Source organism: Monoraphidium neglectum, assembly GCF_000611645.1.
Source record: "Monoraphidium neglectum strain SAG 48.87 unplaced genomic scaffold scaffold00726, whole genome shotgun sequence".
Taxonomy (NCBI): Eukaryota; Viridiplantae; Chlorophyta; class Chlorophyceae; order Sphaeropleales; family Selenastraceae; genus Monoraphidium; species Monoraphidium neglectum.
In genome coordinates this window covers 1-21,202 of record NW_014012902.1, presented here as the reverse complement: position 1 = coordinate 21,202, position 21,202 = coordinate 1, and the positions used below count along the sequence as shown (strand labels likewise).

Below are 21,202 nucleotides of genomic sequence, written 5' to 3'. Positions count from 1 at the left end.
CCCCCACGCAGGCCTGCGCGCGTGGCCCTGCACCCTGGAGTCAAACTTCAAGGCCCCCTTCCTGCGCGAATACTGCCTCCTCCACGGCCTCCGCTCCTGCAGCAAGCGCGCCATTCACGGCCTGCTGCGCCGCCCCGGCAACGCGGTCGTGCTCTTCCCCGGCGGCGCGTCAGAGGCGGTGGCCACCGTGGAGGGGGAGAACCGGGTGCTGCTCAACCGGCGGCGCGGGTTTGTGCGGGTCGCCCTGGAGACGGGCGCCTCCCTGGTGAGTGGCCTCCTACTGCAGTTCTGTCTGACAGCGGCGCTGCATCCTTTGGGGGGCCCACCAACATGGTCCTGTGGTCCAGGGGCGGCGCGGCCGCCGCGCGCGTGCGGAAAAATCAGGGTGTCGAACTGCGCTCGCTGCGTCTTACCTGGCGTGGCGCCCTGCTGCCTGCGCGCCTACTTGTGTCGCTGCAGGTGCCCGTGGCGTGCTTTGGTGAGGCGGACCTCTTCCACATGTACATACCCCCGCCCGGCAGCCTGGGTGAGCGTGGAGCGGGGGAGTGAACAGGGTGCTTTTTTTGCCCGACTTGCAGCGGCATACAAGCTGCCCCTCTTGGTGGGCATTCAAGACACCTGCCTGCGCGTGCGACCCCTCCGCACTTTCAGCCATGGCCCCCGAACCTGCCCCCCTCCTGCATGCATCCCTGCCATCTGGGCCCTTTCCCCTCATCCTACTCATCACCCCCAGTTCCTACAGTACCCACTTACCAACCAACCAACCAACCCACCTGCCAACCAACCGCCCGACCACCACACCAACCCACAAACCAACCAATCCACCACCCACCCACCCAACCGACCCCAATCAGGCGCCAAGTTCCAGGCTGTTTCCCACAAGGTCCTGCCCGGCCGCCAGCCCCTCTTCTGGGGCGACGGCGTCTTCGCCGACCCCGGCCTGCTGCCGCTCGCGCGCCCCCTCACCACCGTCGTCGGCGCCCCCATCCCTGTGGCCAAGTGGCAGGGCGCGCGCGAGGGCCCCGAGTGGGAGGCGGCGGTGGATGGGCTGCACGCGCGGTACTGCGCAGAGCTGCGCGCGCTCTGGGACGCGTGGCGGGACAAGGTCGAGCCGGGGCGCCCGCGCGCGCCGCTGACCGTCGTCGGCTGAATTGGCGGCGGTTGTGCTGACTCAGCGCGCCCGCGCCTGCACGTGCACGCCACAGGCGGGCCGTGTGTAGGGGCAAAAAACGACAGGGCTCGAGGCTTGCCTGCCAGTTGTGGGCGCATGGCTGCACCCGTGAGTTGCACCTAGATAGGTCGCCAATCTGTCCCTGATGATGCGATGATGTCATGACTCCATACCGCGCCGTGCGGTTCAAACGTCGCGCTGCCGGCGCTCTGCATTCAGAGCGCGGCCCGCCGGGCACTGTTTTGCGCATGCGTCCGCGCGTACTGGCGCCGCCCGCGGCTGTTGCTCACTTTGTGACATTGCGGGGCCTGCCGGCAGTGGCGCAGGCGTGGCCAGCGCGAGGCAAGTCAAAAGTGGCACGGGTGCGGCGCCATTAGCCAGCCACGAGAGAGAATGGTTGAAGTGGGCGAATGGTGTCCCCCGCACAGGGGGTGGTTGCTGGACGCGCGCTTGAATCTGGTCAAGGGCACTGCCCCGTCCCGAGTGGCTTTGCCCTGCCCTCCCTGCATAATCGCAGCACTTGTGTGGCCAGGCCGTCCTCGCGGTTTTGCTGCACGTTGCGCCCTTTGCATTCGGCTTGACAGGGGCGTCGCTGGATCGCGCCTGCAGATCATGGCGCGCGGGGTCCCGGCTGGAGCGACCGCACCCGGTTCCGGGGCGCTGTGCTGCACGCAACCGCACGCCAGACGCCCGCCGCGCGCCAATCGCGTGCGTGCCGCCGCCGCCGCGGCGGGCACCTTGACCTGTGCTAAGTTCCCCCAACACACACATGCAAGGGCTAGGGGATCAACGAGCATGCAGCTAGCGCCCCGCGAAGTCTTTGTGGGTTTTTTCACGGCAAAGGCGACGGCCCCGCTGTCGTCGATAGTTGACGCATCAAGGCCAACAACAACTCTGTGCAGGCCCGTTGAGCCACGGATGCGAGGGTCGCATCCCTGGCTTCCTACCCTTTCTGCGTCTTGTGCCCCTCACCCGCCCTGCCACGCACCCCTCCGCTCGACGCACGCCGCACCCTGCAACGGGCACGGCCGTGTCGCAGGAGCGCGCAATCCCACAGCAGTCGCTGCTGCCAAGCGCCCGCCAACGTTTTGGGGGGCGGCACCGCAGTTTTTGTCGGCGACAGCTCCCCGCAATCTCGACATCTTCCGGCATTTCTGGGACTCATGCCCAGAGTCACTGCCAAACGGTCCAAACCGCTCAGCCTGGTGCGCACACATTCACTGTATCTGGTCGATGCACCCAGCCTGCTCCGCCGCGGCGGCCGTGCCTGACGTTGTTGGCGCGCCGTTGCATAGCACGGGGTTCCCCTTGCATCCGGGACCACCGGAACCCCCGCGACACAGTCAAGCCGCGCCGCACACGCGAGGTGCTGAGCCGGCTGGCCGCAGCGGACGCTGCCTGCAGTCAACGCTGGGAGCCTCGAGTTGCAGTTGTACAACAGCGTGCCGCCGCTGCAAAAGAGCAAGGCACTTTGTAAAGTAATAGAGAAACCAAAGGTCAACTTGCAGGTCTCGCGACACGGCTCAAAACTACAGCTGACCGCGAATGGGCTGCATGTGATGCAACCATGAATTTAACCAGCCAGCCGCCGGAAAGCATCTGGGGACACCAGCAATCCAGGTCAGGACAGATCGAGCCAGATCAGGCTCTAGGTCAGATCCGAGGCAGCGAGCCAAAGTACACAGCCGCCGCCTCCACCTTCTCCTCCAGCACGTTCAGCAGCGGGCTCGCCTTCCGCAGCTGGTTCCCCGCCGCGCCCAGCACGCCGCCGCCGCCCTCCGCGTGCTGCGCCGCGGACAGGCCGCTCAGGCAGTAGCAGGTGTGGTAGTAGTCCGGCGGCTTGCCGGGCTTGTCGCGCAGGCCGCCCTTGAGCTGCTGCTGGCAGCCCTTCAGGACCCACACCTGCAGCGCATCCGTATCAAACAGCGCGGCGGGCCGCCCCCGCCCCTGCCCCTGCGCGCCCGCCGCTGCAGCTGCGCCGCTGCTGCTGCTGCCGCCAGCGGCGGGCTCCTGCTGCTGCGTCTCATCCTGAGCACGGGAGCCCTCGCCCTCGAAGCAAACGAACAGCTGGGCTGCGCTGTACTGGGCGATCTCCATGATCAAGTCCGCCTCCTCTGCCACCTGTGAAATTGTGCGGGTCCGTTGGGTTATGGGGATTGTGGGGGGCGCGCCCAACGGCGCAGTGCAAAAGGGAGTTCAGAGGCTGGAAGTGTGTGGGCTTGCTGTTGGTGCACGCAACAGCCCACGTGCACTGTTTGTACCGTATGAAAAGATGGGGCTCCAGGCTTTGACTGCAGCCGCATGGGCATGCTGGCCCTTCATTAAGCACTCAGCTGCCCGGCTTGACAGGCGCAAAGCTGTTGTGAGCGCGATTGCGCCCTCACCCGCTGCGCCTCCTCCGCCTGCTTCAAGAGCAACCGCGACCGCGCCTCGGCCTCATCCAAGCTGCCCGCCGCATGCGAGTCTGCCGCGCCGCCAGTCCCCTTGCTTGCAGGATCCTGCTGCTGCTGCTGCTGCTGCTGCTGCTGCTGCTGCTGCTGCTGTTGCCGCCGCTGCTGTTTGACATCAGCCTCTGCCGCCAGGGCTTGCTCCAGCAGCAGCTCGGCCTTGTCGTTCGCGCGATCACTCCCCCTGCAGGCCTGGGCGAGGTGTGGCATGTGAACGGGTGACTGGGAGTTAGTCAGGGGGTAGTCACAACAAGCAGTGCGATGCAACACTTGAAACGCTGGGTCGCACCTGCACATGCACGCGTGCGCCAACCTGTCTGTGGGCTCTCGGCAGGTGCGAGCAGGCAAGCAGATGCGACGCTCAACGGCACAGCACTTACCTGCTTCCCCCTCCCCCATTAGACGGGCCCAACCCAAATCTCCCAACAGGCCCTCACCTCATCATAAGGGGTGACCACGCCCCCCAGGCTGGGCAGCGCCGGCACCTGCAGGTCCGCGTCCCCCTCCACCGGCGGCCCGACCGCCAGCGCCTGCCGTATCAGCAGCTGCCGCTCCGCCGCCAGCAGCGGCATGACGCCCCCCTGCCACCAGGAGTAGCAGCCGTCGACGAGCTTGTTGGTGCGCCCGTTGAAGCCGCCCTCCACCGTGCCCTGGCGCTGCGCGACCCATCGCGCGAGGCGCGGCAGGTCGAGCGCGGAGAGGCGGCCCAGCAGCGCCAGCGCCGCGGCGCCGCAGTACGTGTAGCCGCCGTGCGCCTCGTTGCCGGGCTCGCCGCCGAGGCCGCCCTCGACCGTCTGCGCGGGCGCGGCGGCAGGCTCGCTGCTGTCGGTGCTCAATCACACGGAAGGTCCCCAACAAAGCCCTCAGTCAGTGACGCGGGGCGGCGCGACAGAACTTTTCAGCGCCAACATGATCGCTGGCTGCCGGCGGCAGTCGAGCCCTGCCGCCACCAGTGAGTGGCAGAAACCCTGAAAAGGGGCTCGATAGGAGCAGCTGGCCCGTCTCACCTGGCAGCGCTGTAGGTAACCCACCACCCCTGAGTCTGCCGCCAGCCCCTCCACATCCAGGTGCAAGGCCGTGGCCACCGCGATCGCCGTGTAGCAGGCGCGCGCGTCCGCCTCGCCGCCTGTCCGGGGCAGGGGCGCGGGGCGAGTTTGAGGCCCGGGCCAGCGGGAAGCTTCTTGGTTCGCACCCCGCTGCAGCAGATTTGATTCTTAAGCTCCTAGGTTGGGCTCAGCAGCAAACAAAGCGCCCAGCTCTTAGCAATCCAGCCCCTGGCTGCGGCATTCGGCCCCCTCACTCCGTAAGAGGAGGGGACAGCACCGCCCTGCCTGCCGCGGCGCCCCGCATCCGCCTCGCCCGCCATGCGCCCACCATCGTGCATCGTGAAGCCGCCGCCGCGCTCCGGCGGCACCACCATCCGCCGCAAGAACCCCGCCACCGCCGGCCGGTCCACGCTGGCGAGCGCCTCGTCGCCGCCGAGCGTCAGCAGCGCGCAAACGGCCGCGTACGTCGGCGCCAGGTGCGCCATCTGGCCCGGCCCGCCGCCGTAGCCGCCGCCGGCGGCCTTGCAGGCGGACAGGAACGCCACGACGTCGCTGGATTCAATCCCATCTGGCAGCGGGGCGCGTAGGAGCGCCAGGGAGTGGAGGACCCAGTAAACAATCCAGGGGCGGCTCGCGTCGAGCGAAGAGAAGCCGGCCGGCAGCCGCCCGAGCCCCGCGGCGGCGTAGCGGGCGTGGCGGTCGCGCTGCAGGGGCAGCGCGTCGTCGCCGCGGTGCACGCGGTGGACGCGGCCGGTGGCGTCCAGGTCAGCGAGGTCGCGATAGATCGACGCGATGCGCGTCTCCAGGTCGCGCTGCGCGCGCGTGGTCGGCGTCGCGGGCTCCATCTTGCAGCTGCGGGGTCTGTTGCACTCTGGCTTCGGAATTGGAGGCCCGGCGTGATTTGACTTATTTCACAATCATGCCCTCGAATGGGCAGCCTGCATTTTAGCAGCAATGATGCTACACAAGCAGATCGCAACGATCATGAGACGAAAACGCGCTCTGAGACGAGCGTGCAAGCTGGTATTCGATATTTCATGCATATGTATGAGCCCTGCGGCTCGTGGCCTTGGCTGTGGAGGCGCTCGGGGCAGGAGGCAGTTGCCGGCGTTGTGTCGCCCGTGGTGTTGCCACAAGTCTAGTCAGTACTGGTGCTGCATGAGCAATGCAAGCCAGCAAGCCACAAACACTCGATAATGGTGCCTGTCTCTTCCAGACGGGATCCACCGGACGTGGGTTTGACTGGGTGGAGGACCGTGCCTGCTGGTGGGAAGTGGACAAAACCTCAACGCTGCACTTGTGCAACCGGCGGACCATTGCCCACAGGCTTAACAGAGAGGGGTTGTGTCTCAACAGCGAGGAGACTGGTGTGATAGCTGCAAGTAAATGTGGATGGCGTTTCTGCAACGTGCGTGGCTCGTCACAGGAGCAACAGCAGTTGCGAGGGCGGGCAAAAACTGTGTGGCAGGCGTGGCCAGCCATCCTGGCAACCGTCACGTAGTGCGTGGCAGTTGTGAATGAATGCTGGATACAAGCACCAATTGCCAGCCTATTGTTTCAGTATGCTGAGAATGCTGTGAGGTCTGCTGAGGGGAACTTGGCTTTTGCGCTCTTGGTGGCTGCTTGTCGGCGGACTGCTCGGCCCAAGGATGATTTTGAGGTATCGTGCCACACCCGCGAGGTGACGTCTGAGCGGCGCACAATGTTTGCACATTGCTAATGCCCATTTGTATTATGCAGCCATAACGAATGGCACCTTCCTTTCTCCCAACACAGCAAGCTAGTGCACGATTAAAGCACAGTCCTACAATATCCGTGAGGCTCGCTGGTGCAGCCAAACAAACAGGGCAGGCGCGTCCACTCATATCTGCATTCAGGCACAGGGTCTTGGTGCGGGTGCTGCTGCTGCTGCTGCTGCTGCTGCTGCTGCTGCTGCTGCTGCTGCTGCTGCTGCTGCTGCTGCTGCTGCTGCTGCTGCTGCTGCTGCTGCTGCAATGTTTGCTGACCTTGATTAGACCCCATGCAGCTTGATAACAACCTGACAGATGCAATTGAAAGCCACAACACATCGATATCTTTGTGCTCGCAGGTCTGGTGCTAAGGTGGAGGCTAGTCCACATGCAACCCGGCGGCAGCAGCGGCCCTGACCTAGGGAGGCATTCTAAAGATAAATCGAAAAAAATCCAGAAGCCCCCAAAGCTGCCAAGAGTTGCTTAACCTTGCCAGGCCCCCTCTCAAGCGGTGCCAATGGGTGTGGCACCTCTTCCCGCACCCCTCACCACCCTCAAACGCAGCCTGCCAGCTGTGCGACTCAACAAGGCCTTTCACTCCTCAACGCCTGCACTTCCCAACAGCCAGCTGCCGCCGCACCATGCAAACCGGTCAGGCCCCATGCAATGAGCCATCATTGAAGTAGGGCCGAAACAGCCTACCACATGCACGGGCAGCACGCAGGGCAAGGTCTGACGCGCGGCCAGCGAGGCGCTGCCCGCAGGCACACACGCATGAGGCACACGCATGCAAGCTTGTGCTGACGTTGTGTTGATTAAAACGCCGGTACGAGCGTCATAAATATGATGTGGGCCCTAGAAGCCACGGGGCACTGCGCGTGTTCACTGTTCATGCTTTTCTTTGCCCGGCCTTCTTCTGCTGCCGAATGCCATTTCCTTCCTCTGGATCGCTCAATCGAGGTCTGGCGCATACCCCGCGATACAAGGAGGCTTTCTGCGAAGTTGTGAACACCCTCAGCTGGTCGCAGAGCCCCCAGGCGCAGCAGCAAACATGGATCGCGAGGAGGCAGTGTACCTCGCCAAGCTGGCCGAGCAGGTGGGCTGGTTTCAGGGTGCTCTGGGGCATGGCAGTCTGGCGTGGCGCCTGCGCTGGCCGAGCACGGGAGGTCCGCGCCAGCACACCCCAGCTCAGACCGAGCTGGGCCCCTTTGAACCAGGCCGAGCGCTACGACGAGATGGTGGAGGAGATGCAGAAGGTCGCCAAGATGGTGCACGATCAGGAGCTGTCCGTGGAGGAGCGCAACCTGCTCAGTGTTGCCTACAAGAACGTTATCGGGGCCCGCCGCGCCTCCTGGCGCATCATCAGCAGCATAGAGCAGAAGGAGGAGAGCAAGGGCAACGAGGAGCACGTCAACAGGATCAAGAAGTACCGCGCTGTGGTGAGTTGCAGTGTGTGTTCCGTCAGATCATTTCTGCCGCCCACACAGGCCCGGCAGACTGGGCATGCGTGGCGCCTGATCCTTGTACGGTGTTATCGAGCATATCCTGTGGCAGGCCCCCGGTTGGGGCTCGAGGAGACCCACCCGCATGACCTGCCACGTTGGTGGGTGCCCCTGCCTGGGGTGCGAGCCCCCAATCGTTCCTGCAGGAACGCGTATTCGACGATGGTATCGGCTGCTTGGGCCCTATCCCCCCGTTTGACCAGGTCGAGAAGGAGCTTAGCGAGATCTGCGCGAGCATCCTGCAGCTGCTGGACGAGCACCTTATCCCCACTGCGTCCTCCGGCGAGAGCAAGGTCTTTTACCTCAAGATGAAGGTGTGTGTGGAGCTGCGGGCCCGGGTGGGCACATGCACAGGTTGCCATGAGCGCTTCGCAGCAATCATGGCCCTGAAGTGATGGCTTTGACAGGGCCAGGTGTGCGTGGAGGCCTCAATGGAGATGTGAAGCACCCGTTCTGGCGGGCGAAAAGCAGCGCGGTTGGCATGGCTGTGTCTGGCAACGCCACACCCCTGGTTTGACTCAGCTTTTGACCAATGCAACTTGCAATGGATGCCACACGGCTTCGTGGCTTAGGGCGACTACCACCGCTACCTGGCTGAGTTTAAGACGGGCGCGGACCGCAAGGAGGCGGCGGAGCACACCCTGCTGGCGTACAAGGCTGCGCAGGTGTGTGCCAGCCGCAGAGGCGGTGGGCTCACAACGGGCATGGCAACGCAGCAAGTTGGCTTGGCATGGGCGCATGCAAGCAGGTGCCAAGGCACGTTGAGGACAGCACGGTCTTGATCAGGCGCCGCATGCATGGTGTGGTGCTGTGCTGCTTGTGGCTGCAGCGCTGCTAAGTGCAGCACCCTACTTTATGCTTCGGCGCAGCCACATGGCAGCAGCAATGCAGTCGTGCTCTGCCCAGCAGCTGCTTGGGTCAGAGGCTGCGGGGCTGGCAGGTATTCGTACAACTTGCACAACAATGCGCGGAGGCAGACACCAAATACAGTCGCGGGCAGCAGGCAATCAAGGACTTGGCGCGGGATGCTTTGTGCCCCACGGCTGCTAGCAGTGCGTCAACTCTCTTTCGCTCACGCGACGCGCTCGCAGGACATCGCGCTCGTGGACCTCGCGCCCACACACCCCATCCGCCTGGGCCTGGCGCTCAACTTCTCCGTCTTCTACTATGAAATCCTCAACTCGCCCGAGCGCGCGTGCCACCTGGCGAAGCAGGTGCGCACAAACCTTGTTCGGTGCGGTGCCATGCCGCGCTGGAATGGGAGCCGACTCGCCCGCGGCAGGCGGTTGTGGTCTGCAGCAGCGGGTTGGATACTAGCAGTGGTTGCGCGCTCCTGTCCAGGCCGTAACAGGCTCTTATACTCGTATGGACGGCGCAGCGCTCGGGAGGTTGCAGCATGAAGCCTCAAGTGTTTTGGACCAGTTGAAATGGTGGCGCCCTTAGGTCGATGCTGCCTAAGTTGGTCTCGCGGCGTCCCCGGCCTCCTGCGCTCACTTTGGTGTTTCCTTGTGATGGCACAGCAGCACGGCGGTTGTACGATCATCGCTGCCGCTCCCCCGCCCGCCAGGCGTTTGACGAGGCCATCGCGGAGCTGGACACCCTGGGCGAGGAGTCCTACAAGGACAGCACCCTCATCATGCAGCTGCTGCGGGACAACCTCACGCTCTGGACCTCTGACATGCAGGTGGGGACGTGCGCAGCATGTGTGCATTTGGCAGGATGGTGCAAACATCAATCACACGGCAGGCTTGCACTAGGGGCAGCAGAGATATATAAGAACAAAGCTCGACGCATCATTGTGCTGGGCCAGCGAGGAGCATCGATTAAGTAATCGATTCGGGTGTGCCCGTGCACGGCCCCACCTCCTCCTGCCCTGCCTGTCGATCCTACTCCAGGACGCCGACCAGCCACGTGAGGGCGGCGACCTCAAGGCGGACGACGGCGACTCGTAGACGGCTCGCCGGCGCACGCCCCGCCGCCGCAGCGCCTGCGGTGGCTGCCGGGCTGCGGCGAGGACTCGCAGCGCCGCTGCTGCGGGTGGCTGGCGGCGGGCGGGTTAAGCGGGAGGGCGGCGCTGGTGGGTCTCTCGTTGGCGGCCCGGCGATCGGCCGAGGTCAGCGGAATTTCTCAGCTTGGAAGGGGCGGTTGGGCTGCTTGCGTGTGTGCAGATGATTACGCTGGGCGCCGCCGAGAGCGAGACCCCGGCTCGCTGCACTGCACCACCCGTGCCGTCACGCGCTGCACAGGGCAGACTTGCGTCGGGCCCTCCCGCTTCTTGGCTCGCGCTTCTGCAGCGGATACGCGCCCTGCTCGCGGGCGCGCACGGCCCCCGCTGCTGCATGTCACGCGCAACGATTTGACCAGGCCGCGGCGCGCCAGCGGCCGTGCCCCTCTTGCGGGGCGCCAACGCGCGCGTGCGCGCGCCCAACCACTTAATGACCTTTTGACATGTGCATGTGTTCGGTTGTGACTGGGCGCCGGCATCTCCCGGGCTACTACTTTGCGAATGGCAGCCTGGGCTACAGCGGCGGCTCGTGCCCTGCGCGCACGGTCGCCTCTAGCGCCCTCCGCCGAGCCTTCCTTTTGCGGCTTGCCCTGCCCTTGAAGAGTGTAACGCCGCGCTTCCAGCCATCATCTCGATTCATGCGCGCTGCTGTCTGTTGGAGATTGCATGGCTGCCTAGTAACAGCCTGCTGGGCACTCTGTTGTGCCGCAACGACTAGTGTGGTGCTGCGAAATCATGGCACAGCTGTTACTGGGCCCTTTTTTTGCGGTGGCATGAGAGCGTACGTTGTGGCGCGGGCGTAGCTTGCACATGTGCATTGACGATGCTGCAGGTGCAATGAGGCTGTGATAACGTCTTAAGCTGAATCGTTCAATAGGGCAGGTACACTCATTGCAGTCGGACAGCGTACAACGTCACTTGTTTTGAAGTGTCAGCAACACACATGTACTCGCAGGTACGCTGCTGCTGCTCCTTGCCTGCTCCTGATGTCACATCGCAGCGCAGGCTGGCCACGGCGTTGATCTTTCGGCCGTGGTCGTGCGTCCAGACGGCTGCGTTCGCCCCTGCACCTGGGTCAGGCGCCGGTGAAGCTGACAGGACAAGCGCAGGCGCTCGCGTTCGCCTCTGCGGAAAGGCTGATGCTGTGGATACAGGCGGAGCTGCTTCCGAATGCTGCTGCTGCTGCTGCTGCTGCTGCTGCTGCTGCTGCTGCTGCTGCTGCTGCTGCTGCTGCTGCTGCTGCTGCTGCTGCGGCTTCTGCCGTTGCTGCTCCTGCTCTGTCTGTGCCGCTGATTGCGGCTTTGCTTCCGCAGCCAGCCTTTGCTCCGCCGCGGTCACTGCCTTGTCCACAGCTTGGGCGCGACCGCTCGCGCTGCTCTGCACCCCTGCCAATTCCGCCCCTTCGTCCAACAATGCCGCCTGCCAGTCCCAGACAACCAACCGCCGGTCTTCGCCCCCTGAAGCAATGTAGCGCGCGCCACCGGCAGCAGCCAGAAAGCACACTGCTGACGCCGGCCGCGTGTGGCCGCTGAGCTCGCGGTCAAGGGCAAGCGACACGTCCTGTCCCTCATAAGCGACAGCGGCCCGCGCCTGTTGCTGCCGCTGCTGCGGCCGCTGCCTGGCTGGCCTCTTCCCGCCGCCGCTGCTGTCCTCAATGCTGAACACCGCCACCGCGCCGTCCCCGCATGCCGCCGCCGCGAGCCGCCGCGCCGCTGGGCTGTCGCCAAGTGGCGCCGTGAGGGCATGCACCATGGGCGGGTTGCACACCTGCGGCGCCGCCTCAGGCCGCGCTAATGCATCGCCGGCCCCAGCGCCCCGCTGCATTGACCACGCGCCCAGTAGCGCGCCGCGCGAGAAGTCCCATCGTGCTGCTCGCGCGTCCATGCCGCCGCTCAGCAGCTCCCAAGGCCGGTGGCGGCGGAACGCGACGCACGATGCGATTGGTTGATGCGCCCCACGAATCACGCGTAGCGGCTTCAAGGCGCTGCTGCTGCCACCACTGCTGCCACTGCTGCTGCCGCCGCCGCCTCGCAGGTCAAAGACCGTGATGTCACCACCGTCGTCAGCAGCTGCCAGAAAGCTGCCCTGGTGGTGCACGGAAATATCGTTGACCTCATCGCCTGCGGAGTTGACCAGGGTGGTCCCACGGAGCTCTGCACCAGCACTTCGGCGGACGTAGAACTGCAGCACTTGGGAGCCCACGGCTGCAAACAAGGTGTGAGAGTCCTTTGGATGGAAGGCCACTGCGTTGACTGCCTCGGCTGCTGCGTTTTCATCGGCTACAGGGGCGGCCGCGCCGCCGTCGTTCGCCCCGCCTTCACCCAGCCGCCACACCAGGGCAGGTGCTGTGGCTGAGGCGTTCCCAGAGCTGCAGGCGGCGGCGACGTCATGAATTGCGATGTGGCCGTCCTGCAGCGCCGGAATCACAGAGAGCAACAGGACGAGACTGAGGCGGCCGAGCTCAGCTGCTGGCGTGAAACCGGCAACTGCAGGCGGCTGAGCAACCAACAACCTCCACCTCCGAGCTGTACTTGCAAAATCCTCACCTCTGACCCGGAAGCCAATAGCCCTTCCTGTGAACAGACTGCTAGACACAGAACGGAGTCGTGGTGGCCGATCAACTTTATCATGGCGCACCTAGCCATACCTTACGTACTTGTATAGTATGCCACTACGAACGAATTCAGCAAGCAAGGGCACCAACATTCCTGCCCTGGCATCGCGCCCCTCACGTGTGCCGTACCAGCGCCCCTCATGTGTGCCGTACCAGCGACGCAGCTGCCGCGAGGGGCTTTTGCATTGGCGGGGCCGTGCCCGGTGCATCACTGCTTCGCATGCAGCGCATCCCAGCAAATTGGCTTGCTTATCGCGCTGGCTTGACCCTGGCGCTTTTTCTGTATCTTCAAGTCTCCAGCAGAGGCAAAGGGATCATCAGCATTACTCGATTTGAGTTGACCACTGCTGCTGCGCCTATTAGGGCCCAGTGTGGGTCGACATCGCCAGCATGGCAATCCACAACAAAGCCGGCACGCCCCCCACCCGCAAATGAGGAGATCGCGTCCGGGAGATAAGCCAGCGGTTGCAACGCCGGCGTTGCGCTGAAGGGCAGCGCTCGGTGGCAGCACCCCCTCGCAGTCCTGCCGGCGGCCCGCGGAGCGCCTGAATGAAGCGCGTCCCTCCTACTGCAGCGCGGGCTGCACCTGCCAGATGAGCAGGCGCTTGCTGCCGGGCGCGAGCGCGTCGTAGACCTTGCGGTTGGCCAGGATCATCTTGGTCACGTGCTCGGCGACGTCCTTGGGGGGCGTGTGGTTGACGTGCTGCAGCAGCAGGTTCTTGGAGATGGCGCTGTAGCGCAGCTCCCGGTCGTAGGCGGTGTTGAGGCGCCAGATGTTCTCGTGGTACTTCTTCCAGGCCGCGCTCCAGCTGGTGTGGGTGGCCGTTCAAGCGGGAGAAGATGGTTGCAAGTGTGTGCGTGTGCGTGTGTGTGTGTGTGTGTGTGTGTGTGTGCACGTGTGTGTGTATGGCGTGTGCACGCGCACGCACGTGCACATGTGTGGGTGTGTGAGACGTGCGTGCTGTGTACATTTTGGAGGCGATTACTGCGTGCATGCCAACCCCTTGAAAGGGGTACATGGATTCCCTCATCTGTGGCGGCACTTGCAGCTGCCTGGGCACAAAATGGGTGTGACTGCAGTCGCTGAGCCGCAGCCGCGACCACCCAATGACTCACTTGTACTGCATCTTCTCCTGGCGCATCAGCGCAGGCAGCACCCAAGACTCGTAGTAATACATGAAGTAGCCCACCTTTGTCAGTAAAAAGGAGGGGCGGAAACACCCGCGGGAAACTGTGGTTCAGCACACTGTGCTGCAGCATTGTCCAAGGAAAAAACTTGCTTCAGAATGCTATTTCATCGAATAAACAACTGCTGCATGATTCAGGGCCCTGCCCCCGTGGATGCCCCGGAAGCCGCGCACCATGAGTGCGCCCATGGCGCACTCCTGCGCCAGGGCATTGCTGACGAGCTGCATGGCCCCTGCTGGCTCAACCGGCGCAGCTTCGGCGCTTCCGCTGCCACCCGCACGGTCGCCAAAGCGCTGACGATGACCCTGCGTAGGCAGATGCCGGAGCAGGGGGACGGCAGGGTTGCGCGTGCTGGACGCACACTTGCCATCGCGGAAGCGCGCTGCCGGGCGGTGTGCGATCCCAGGCAATGCTGTTGCGTGCCATGTAGCTGCATCGCATCTCAATGGGGTTGTTTTCCCATCTAGAAAGAGAACCAGCGCTCGCTGAGGCTCGTTTGCCTGCTGCTGTTCAGCTGTGCCACCCCTGAACCTCCTCCGTCTCCTGTGTCAGCAGCAGCTGTGCTGCATCTGTCACAATCCTAGCGTAGCGATGCTTACCGAAGCTGAGGCTCCGCCGCTATCAACCCTGGCGAAGCGATCTGGCTTGCACTCGGTGAGTTTGCCACGTGCCTGTTCAATCAAACACAACTACCGAGAACAACGTGGTAATCATGTTCACACGTAATACAAGTGCGCACACTCACACTTGAAACCTGTCTGATTCCAGGCACTGGTGGAAAGTGATCCATTCGCAGTTAGGACGGTGCCGCTTCTCATAGGCACTCACATGCAGCTACAGCTCTGTCACCGGAGCCACCACACGACCAGGGGCGCGCCACCCTGCTGAAGCACTCTGCACCTGAAACACGAAAGCGCCCAGCTGTGTAGGCCAGCCGCCATGCTGCACGAGGACGGGCACACCTTTGTGGCCGAGGAGGGGCCCTACTCGGCGTCCACGTCAAACCTGCCGGTGCTGCAGGTGGGCGCAACGTCAAGCGCGCAGCGCCCGTGGGGTGACACCACCACACTCAATGGTCGCAGCCAGCCCGCTCTTGTTTTTGGCCTGACATGGCCGGCCGCCGCGCAACCACTGCACTCACGGGTATGGTCAGGGATAACCCACTTGCTTTAAGCACTCTGCTATTTGCCGCACACGTGCCACTGCCCCTGGTGAGACGGTGACGGCTGAATACGACTCCCCAGGTAGTTAAGGCGTGCTTTCACTTCACTTGCATGCGCCGCAGTACTTTCCAGCCAGAGGGCGGGCGGAGCCCATACGGTGAGGCGGCAGCACACAGACTGAGCTGGGTTGCGCTCCAGGGGCCAGCCTGGCTCCAGCCCGGCAAGCTGGCAGCGATCAGCGCGGCGCGCTCAGCCCTTTCATGCCATTGCAGCTGTGCGGCGAGCGCACTGGTCGCGGCATGCTGTTGGCCCCTTGCTGCCTTCCCCTTCCCTGCAATCCCTGCTGCACTTCAACCTGGGCTTCAACAAAAACATCATGTTTGTGTATCTCGTCGTACTCGACCCCTTGCCAAGCCTGGCGCTGGCATGCGCGCGCCAGGAATGGTTTGAGCCTCCAGTCGGCCCCATCCTGCCGCTCTTGCGCCGCCAGCTGGACGGCTACACTTTCAGGTGAGGGCAGCCAGCAGGGCGCAGATGCTTGGGTGCGACAATCGCAGTGGGGGGGATGGCCCTCCAGCGGCCGCTGACCGCCCTGCAATGGGGTGCCTAGCGGGCCAACAGGAACCATGCACCACTTTCTTTCTTATATCTGCGTGGTACCGGCCGTCCATGACGCGAGCTCGTGCCACTGCATTGGGTCGCAGGCAGCTGCCGCGCTTCATCGACGAGGTCAACGGCAAGATCGACATTGTGCAGTCCATGGTGGGGACGCGCGTGCACCTGTATGTGTGCGTGCACGGCAGACACGCACATGCATGAGCGGGCGCCCACGTTGGGGTCTGAAGTAGGTCGCATGCCTGCAATCGGCCAATTCTGGCATGCACCAGACCTTGCAACCCCCCAGCCACTTTCTGGCTGCTGCATACAGCTGCACAATCAGACCTTCGTTGTGCTGCCCCACCCGCCACCCCTGTCCTGACGCCAGGCCATCCTGCGCCACGTAGCGCGCAAGTTTTCCCTCTACGGCGGCGACGAGGAGGAGTCGGCCTTTGTCGACATGGTGGGTGGAGCCCGGCCTCTCTGTTGGCTGGAGGACTCCAGGCTTCCCTCAGCTATCAGTTTGGTTGCTCAAGCAGGGGGCGGTTGGCAGCGCAGCCGGACACGTCATTCACTCGCTCTCCTGTCCCTCCTTAGCATGACTATCACCTCTTGGCCGCCCTGTTGCCGCACCGGCCTTGTCCCCTCACGTTCGCCTGGAGGTCGTGGAGGGTGTGCAGGACTTGAGGGCCAAGCTGAAGGTCAGTCCTAGGGCCCAACAATTGATGCAATTTCTTCTGCGCCGCGGCATGTGCTGGCCCCCCGCCTCAAGCGTGTGTCTGTGCACACGTGTTGGCTGCGGTGACGCTCACCTGGGCAAGGCACCCAACAATACATCGAATCATAAAAACACCTCCTCGCCTCCCCTCCCCTGCGCGTGCCAACCCGCTGGATTCTAGGCTTACTGGGTCAATAAGGGCGCCCCAAACGCTACTGCTGACTACGTCGCCACTTCGCTCGCGTCCGAGTCCGATGTGGTCTCGGAGGGCTTCCCTCTGAAGGGCCCGGGGCTGGCCTGCCTCGAGCGCCTGGTGGGCTCCCTCACATACATTCGTTCTGTGCGCACTGCAAGCGCGCCTGCCGTTCAAGGCGCTCATGGCGTGGGCCTGGGGCGCAAGTGTCATCGAATCACGCGATGCCGACAAAGCACTTGCATGCATGGCAGCTACTGGTGCCCAACACCGCACCGCTCTAAGCATTGCGTTGCACGTCGGGCTTGCGCGGTGACACCTCGCCCGCCCTTCGAGCGCTCTGCCAACCGTGTTGCCAAAACTTCAACATGAAACATCAATCAACACCAAACCTCTTGCCTGTGAGCCAGGCGGTGGACAATGCAGACGATGGCCCGTGGCTTGGGGGCTGCTCTAAACTGACCATCGCTGACATCACCGCCTTCGACCTGGTGGATATACACCTGGCATGTGCGTGGCGTTAGGGCGCCGCAGCTTTCATGCGTTGATGCTGCGCCTGTTTGGTTATAGTATGCTCATTCAGGTCCTTGTAGTTGTCAAGCGCACGAGCAGGGGCTGACCAAGGGTGGCCAGGACCAATGGGCTAACACGCTGGGAAGGTCTGTGAGCGGGAGTGACTAGACGTGAACTGTTGCGCTGCTCGGATCCACCCCAATCCTGCAGTGCCCGACCTGTCAGGGGTCGTGAAGAAGCGCTTCCCGGCGCTTGTGGCGCACCACCGCCGCGTCGCTGGCCACGCAGGTGCGGGCTCTGATTGAGCGCATGGGGCAATCATGTGCGACTGTGGCAGGCTCTCAACGAGAGGGTGGAATCGTGGGGGCTGTGATGCGCCGCTGAAATAGAGCGTGGCGGTTGGTTTTTGCTGCACAGCTTGTATGGGACCTTGGGCCGGGGTCCACCTGAATTGCGGGCGCAGAACGCAGAAAACGCATTCAGCGGCTTCAGATATTCTGTCGCTGACATACGCATTTAGTTCCTGATCCTTTGCTTTGTCCAATCAACACGAACAGGCATCAAGGAGTACCTGGCATCAGACAACCGCCACCAGTACATCTTTGCTGACGACTGGAGACGCACCCACTTGAAGGTGCAGGAGTAGCGAAAGCTGAATAGCGAAGCGCAGGGCGGCACGCACACGGCACGGCGCAAAAACGGCCTGCCTGCCGCATGCATGATTTGTATTGCATGTTTCTGGCGCAGGTGAGGCTGAATTTTCGCGGTCTTTTGGCCGCGTGATGAGAGTTCATAGGTAGGGGGTATGAAGAGGGCGCAGCATGCACCACGCCAACTTCTGTGGTGCCGTCGCAGCTGTGCAGCAGCCGTGCCACCCAATTAGTTCCTTGTGCCATCCGGAGCCACAAGGCTGCTGCTTTATGCACGCCATTTCATTTCTGTAAGTCGAGAGTACATGACTGCTTGCAAGCAGCTTGCCGATGTCAGGTCCCATGCATCCCCACCAACCCTCAGCTGCTGTCATCTTGAGGTCCTGCTGTTGACTGTGGTGCATCTATAATGGTATGCAGGGCAGGGCCAGAGGCAGGCAAGGGAGCGTGGCAGCTGATCCGTAAGAACGCTGACTCAGCATCAGGAAGCACCAGTAGAGAAACTGGCGGCAGCAAGCCAGCTCGTTGGCGCAGAGAAAGAGCAGCTGCCAGGTGCGTTGTTGTAAATGACTGTTGTGCATCCGTCGTCTTCTTAGGACCCCCATTGGCACGCGTGGTACGCATGCAAGGGCCATGTGGCTTGCAACGTTGCAAAGAGGGATGCTGGTGAAACACGACACGTTCACATACAGCTGGAAATGTCTCAGCAATGGCAGGGTGGCTGCAGGGTTCTGTGGGTTACAAGCTCATGTTGACAGGACGCCAAGTCACCCGCTCATTTGCAAGTATTTGGCGCAGTCACTGGTAAAACATCTGCTGGTGGGGGCCATTGGCCAGCCGCAAGAGCTCGTTGTATGTGTTCATGTCTGCAAAAATCAGCAGGGGTGTAGGCGAGTTGTGAGCGGGCGACAGGGCGGGAGAATGCACGCGCCATATGCACGCTTTGAAAATTGTGTGGAGTTGCACGTGCCGCAACCTTGTCTTCAAGGTGCAGCGCATCTTGCCATTGGCAGGCCAGCATTGTGGTCTGGGTTCATCCAGCAAGGCTAGGCGTCCCCCTGCGTGCACACACCCGCATGCACCCTCGCCAAGGGAGTTTGCTGCTCGCTGTTTGCTCACCAAAGTTCTCCCCAAAGTCGACGTGTGATTCTTCTCGGATGGTGGTCGGGTCGACCACGACGCCTTGCACCTCTGCAAACTGCGTCTCGAACGCGCTGCTGGCGCCCTCGATCACAACCTTCGAACCGTCGGGCGCCGCCATGTGCGCCCGTCCAACGTCTTGGCTCTCCACGCGGCCCACAAAGAGCACCCGGCGACCTATCATGTTCTTGAGCTGCGCAAATCCCACGCGTGGAGTGGGCTCGTCTGCGTTCATGCTGCTGCGCTGCTGTACCAAGGCTCAAGCGTCAGATACGTGGACAATAAATATCTCTCTACTGCTATATGCGCACAATTGTGAGCAAGATCAGAGCACAGCTTGGCGCGCAGATCTGTAAGGCCTGGTTGCGATGAGTGCTAGGAATATGTGATATATGTGGTTTTGATGCCTGGATTTCGAAACTGAGGGTCATTGACCCCGCGTACGGGTGTTGTGCGACGCGTGCTGCCCAGTGAGTCCCCCCGTTCGAGCGGTTGGTGTAACGTAATACTCAACAATGTCTTCGAATTCATAAGAGTGTGAATTTATAAATCTTTAGATGCTCACACACTTTCCAAGCGGCGATCTACAGTGCAAGCGTGACCTCAATACTTTACTGGTAGCGGTAAACCTAGAAACTAATGCTAAGGGTGATGCTAGGATGCCACCCAATTCCTCTAGGCTGAGTGAGTGAGTGCATCAAAGCACTGCGGCGGGCGGCTCCACCCGCGGCGGCGCGCAGAGCACAGCAGGACTTCGGTTGTGGGCAGGCCTTCCTTGGCAGCAGCCATGGCGCAGCGCGAGCAGCGAGTGCTGGTGATGGACAATGGTGCAGGGAACATTAAGCTTGGCTGGGCTGGCGAGGAGAAGCCCCGGATGTGAGAGGGATGTGAGAGGGTGACCTGCAGGAGGGTAGAGCACGCAAGGAAGAAAGCGCGGTCACCCGGTGACACACCCTGGCTTTCTGTCCCTGCTTGCGGGCGTTTGTGAATGCGACAGCGGCCGACGTCCTGCGCCTTGCCGCCCCACCGGCTGCGGCTCCGGGCGCCCTCTTGCCCCTGCCTCACCCGGAGAGCGGCCGCCTCAGCAGCTGTGGGCCTGCGCGCCACCCCCCACCCCTCCCCCTCCCCTCTTGCCCCCCAGCGTGTTCCCCAACTGCACCGCGAAGCCCAAGGGGGAGCGCCAGGTGTACGTGGGTGACGCCCTGCTGGATGCGAAGGACATCATGAGCCTCAACATGAGGCGGCCCTTTGACAGGGTGCGCGCGAGGGCGGGCGACGAGGCCAAGAAGTAGTGGGAGCAGCAGCGCTGCACGGACCCAGAGACACCTGGGCTCGTTTCGTGTCGCAGCTGGGTACGGTGGCGGGGATTGTGCGTGGAAAGACAAAGTCAGTGTTGTCCCCAGATGAGCTATCAGTATGGCGCACACATTGCAACAATTGCTTGCATTTGTTTTCGCGCGTGCCAACCGGGCGCAGGGCTACATGGTGCAGTGGGACCTGGAAAAGGAGATCTGGCAGAAGGCGTTCAAATCTGCGGCGCTGTCGGCCAAGGGCCCTGGCAACGCCAGCGGCGCGTGGGACCCGGCCTCCACTGCGCTGCTGGTGACAGAGCCAATATTCAACTTCCCAGCAGTGCAGGCGGCGACCGAGGAGGTGGGTGGGCGGTTCAAGGCGGATGATACGATCGGCAGGGGTTTGGGTGCGGGCGGCAGTGAGCCCAGGGCAGCAGGAGGGGATGTGGGGGCGTCGGGGTGGCCTGCAGGGGCGACGTGGCATCGACCCGGCCGCGCATGCGGGCCTGGATGATTACCCCGAACCTGCATAATTAAATCCCCTCCATTGCGCGCTCGCACACGCACTCACACGCGCGCCCACAAACACACACAACACACGCATGCACGCACGCACTCATGCACACACAAACTCTCACACAACCGCCTGCACACCTGCACACCCCCAGATGGTGTTTGAGCAGTTTGGCTTCAAGTGCTTCTTCACCGCGCCCGCCCCTTGGTTCAGCCTCAACGCGGCCTGCAGCGGCACCACGCAGCCGCCTAACAAGACGGCGCAGTCCGCGGTCGCGGCGGGCTGCGGTGTGGTTGTCGACATTGGCTTCAGCGCGTGCAACGTGGTGCCCTTTTTCAACGGGCAGCTGCTCGCAGGTGTGGCTTGGGAGGGTACCAGGGTAGCGTTTCTTGGGGCACCCGGCTGTCGTTCTGGTGCAAACCTTGTGATTGAGCGTGGCAGGTGGGAGGGGGGGGGGTTTGGCTGTTTGCGGACGGAGGCGAGCAGGATGGAACAATCCGCGCGCACACGCGTGCATACCCACGCTTATGTATTGTCTGCGCCCAATATGCTCTCGGCGACGACCGTCCACACCCCCCCCCCCCAGGCGGCGTGCAGCGGCTGAACCTGGGCGGCAAGGCCCTGACCAACCTGCTGAAGGAGACTGTGTCGTACCGCTCCCTCAACATGGCGGAGGAGGCCTACCTCATGGAGTGCGTGAAGGACGCGCTGTGCTGGGT

The 21,202-nt window shown here is 63.0% G+C and overlaps 7 protein-coding genes across 7 annotated transcripts; 4 read left to right on the top strand and 3 right to left on the bottom strand.

Moving 5' to 3' along the window:
* Positions 1–330: 330 nt before the first annotated feature.
* Positions 331–1,150, top strand: MNEG_5016 (2-acylglycerol O-acyltransferase 2-B; the record flags this gene model as incomplete). The annotated part of the gene is made up of 2 exons (XM_014046514.1): positions 331–526; positions 855–1,150. 2 exons carry the CDS (start codon positions 331–333, stop codon positions 1,148–1,150), a joined length of 492 nt encoding a protein of 163 aa, XP_013901968.1.
* A 1,674-nt stretch (positions 1,151–2,824) lies between these two features.
* On the bottom strand, positions 2,825–5,509 carry MNEG_5015 (protein farnesyltransferase subunit beta; the record flags this gene model as incomplete). The annotated part of the gene is made up of 5 exons (XM_014046513.1): positions 2,825–3,292; positions 3,556–3,810; positions 4,056–4,412; positions 4,626–4,744; positions 4,993–5,509. 5 exons carry the CDS (start codon positions 5,507–5,509, stop codon positions 2,825–2,827), a joined length of 1,716 nt encoding a protein of 571 aa, XP_013901967.1.
* Positions 5,510–7,445: 1,936 nt separating this feature from the next.
* MNEG_5014 (hypothetical protein) lies at positions 7,446–9,848 on the top strand (the record flags this gene model as incomplete). The annotated part of the gene is made up of 7 exons (XM_014046512.1): positions 7,446–7,490; positions 7,612–7,833; positions 8,043–8,210; positions 8,469–8,561; positions 8,988–9,110; positions 9,464–9,580; positions 9,792–9,848. The coding sequence occupies 7 exons, from the start codon at positions 7,446–7,448 to the stop codon at positions 9,846–9,848; spliced, it is 825 nt and encodes a 274-aa protein (XP_013901966.1).
* A 3,232-nt stretch (positions 9,849–13,080) lies between these two features.
* On the bottom strand, positions 13,081–13,930 carry MNEG_5013 (F1F0 ATP synthase associated 14.3kDa protein; the record flags this gene model as incomplete). The annotated part of the gene is made up of 3 exons (XM_014046511.1): positions 13,081–13,324; positions 13,632–13,705; positions 13,877–13,930. 3 exons carry the CDS (start codon positions 13,928–13,930, stop codon positions 13,081–13,083), a joined length of 372 nt encoding a protein of 123 aa, XP_013901965.1.
* A 712-nt stretch (positions 13,931–14,642) lies between these two features.
* MNEG_5012 (hypothetical protein) lies at positions 14,643–17,533 on the top strand (the record flags this gene model as incomplete). Its single annotated transcript, XM_014046510.1, has 10 exons — positions 14,643–14,723; positions 15,003–15,023; positions 15,306–15,376; positions 15,571–15,628; positions 15,852–15,926; positions 16,126–16,164; positions 16,363–16,494; positions 16,785–16,884; positions 17,098–17,175; positions 17,445–17,533. 10 exons carry the CDS (start codon positions 14,643–14,645, stop codon positions 17,531–17,533), a joined length of 744 nt encoding a protein of 247 aa, XP_013901964.1.
* Positions 17,534–18,335: 802 nt separating this feature from the next.
* MNEG_5011 (hypothetical protein) lies at positions 18,336–18,912 on the bottom strand (the record flags this gene model as incomplete). The annotated part of the gene is made up of 2 exons (XM_014046509.1): positions 18,336–18,403; positions 18,657–18,912. 2 exons carry the CDS (start codon positions 18,910–18,912, stop codon positions 18,336–18,338), a joined length of 324 nt encoding a protein of 107 aa, XP_013901963.1.
* Positions 18,913–19,464: 552 nt separating this feature from the next.
* MNEG_5010 (Actin-like protein arp-6) lies at positions 19,465–21,087 on the top strand (the record flags this gene model as incomplete). Its single annotated transcript, XM_014046508.1, has 5 exons — positions 19,465–19,553; positions 19,819–19,933; positions 20,154–20,330; positions 20,638–20,862; positions 21,070–21,087. 5 exons carry the CDS (start codon positions 19,465–19,467, stop codon positions 21,085–21,087), a joined length of 624 nt encoding a protein of 207 aa, XP_013901962.1.
* Between the last annotated feature and the right edge of the window lie 115 nt (positions 21,088–21,202).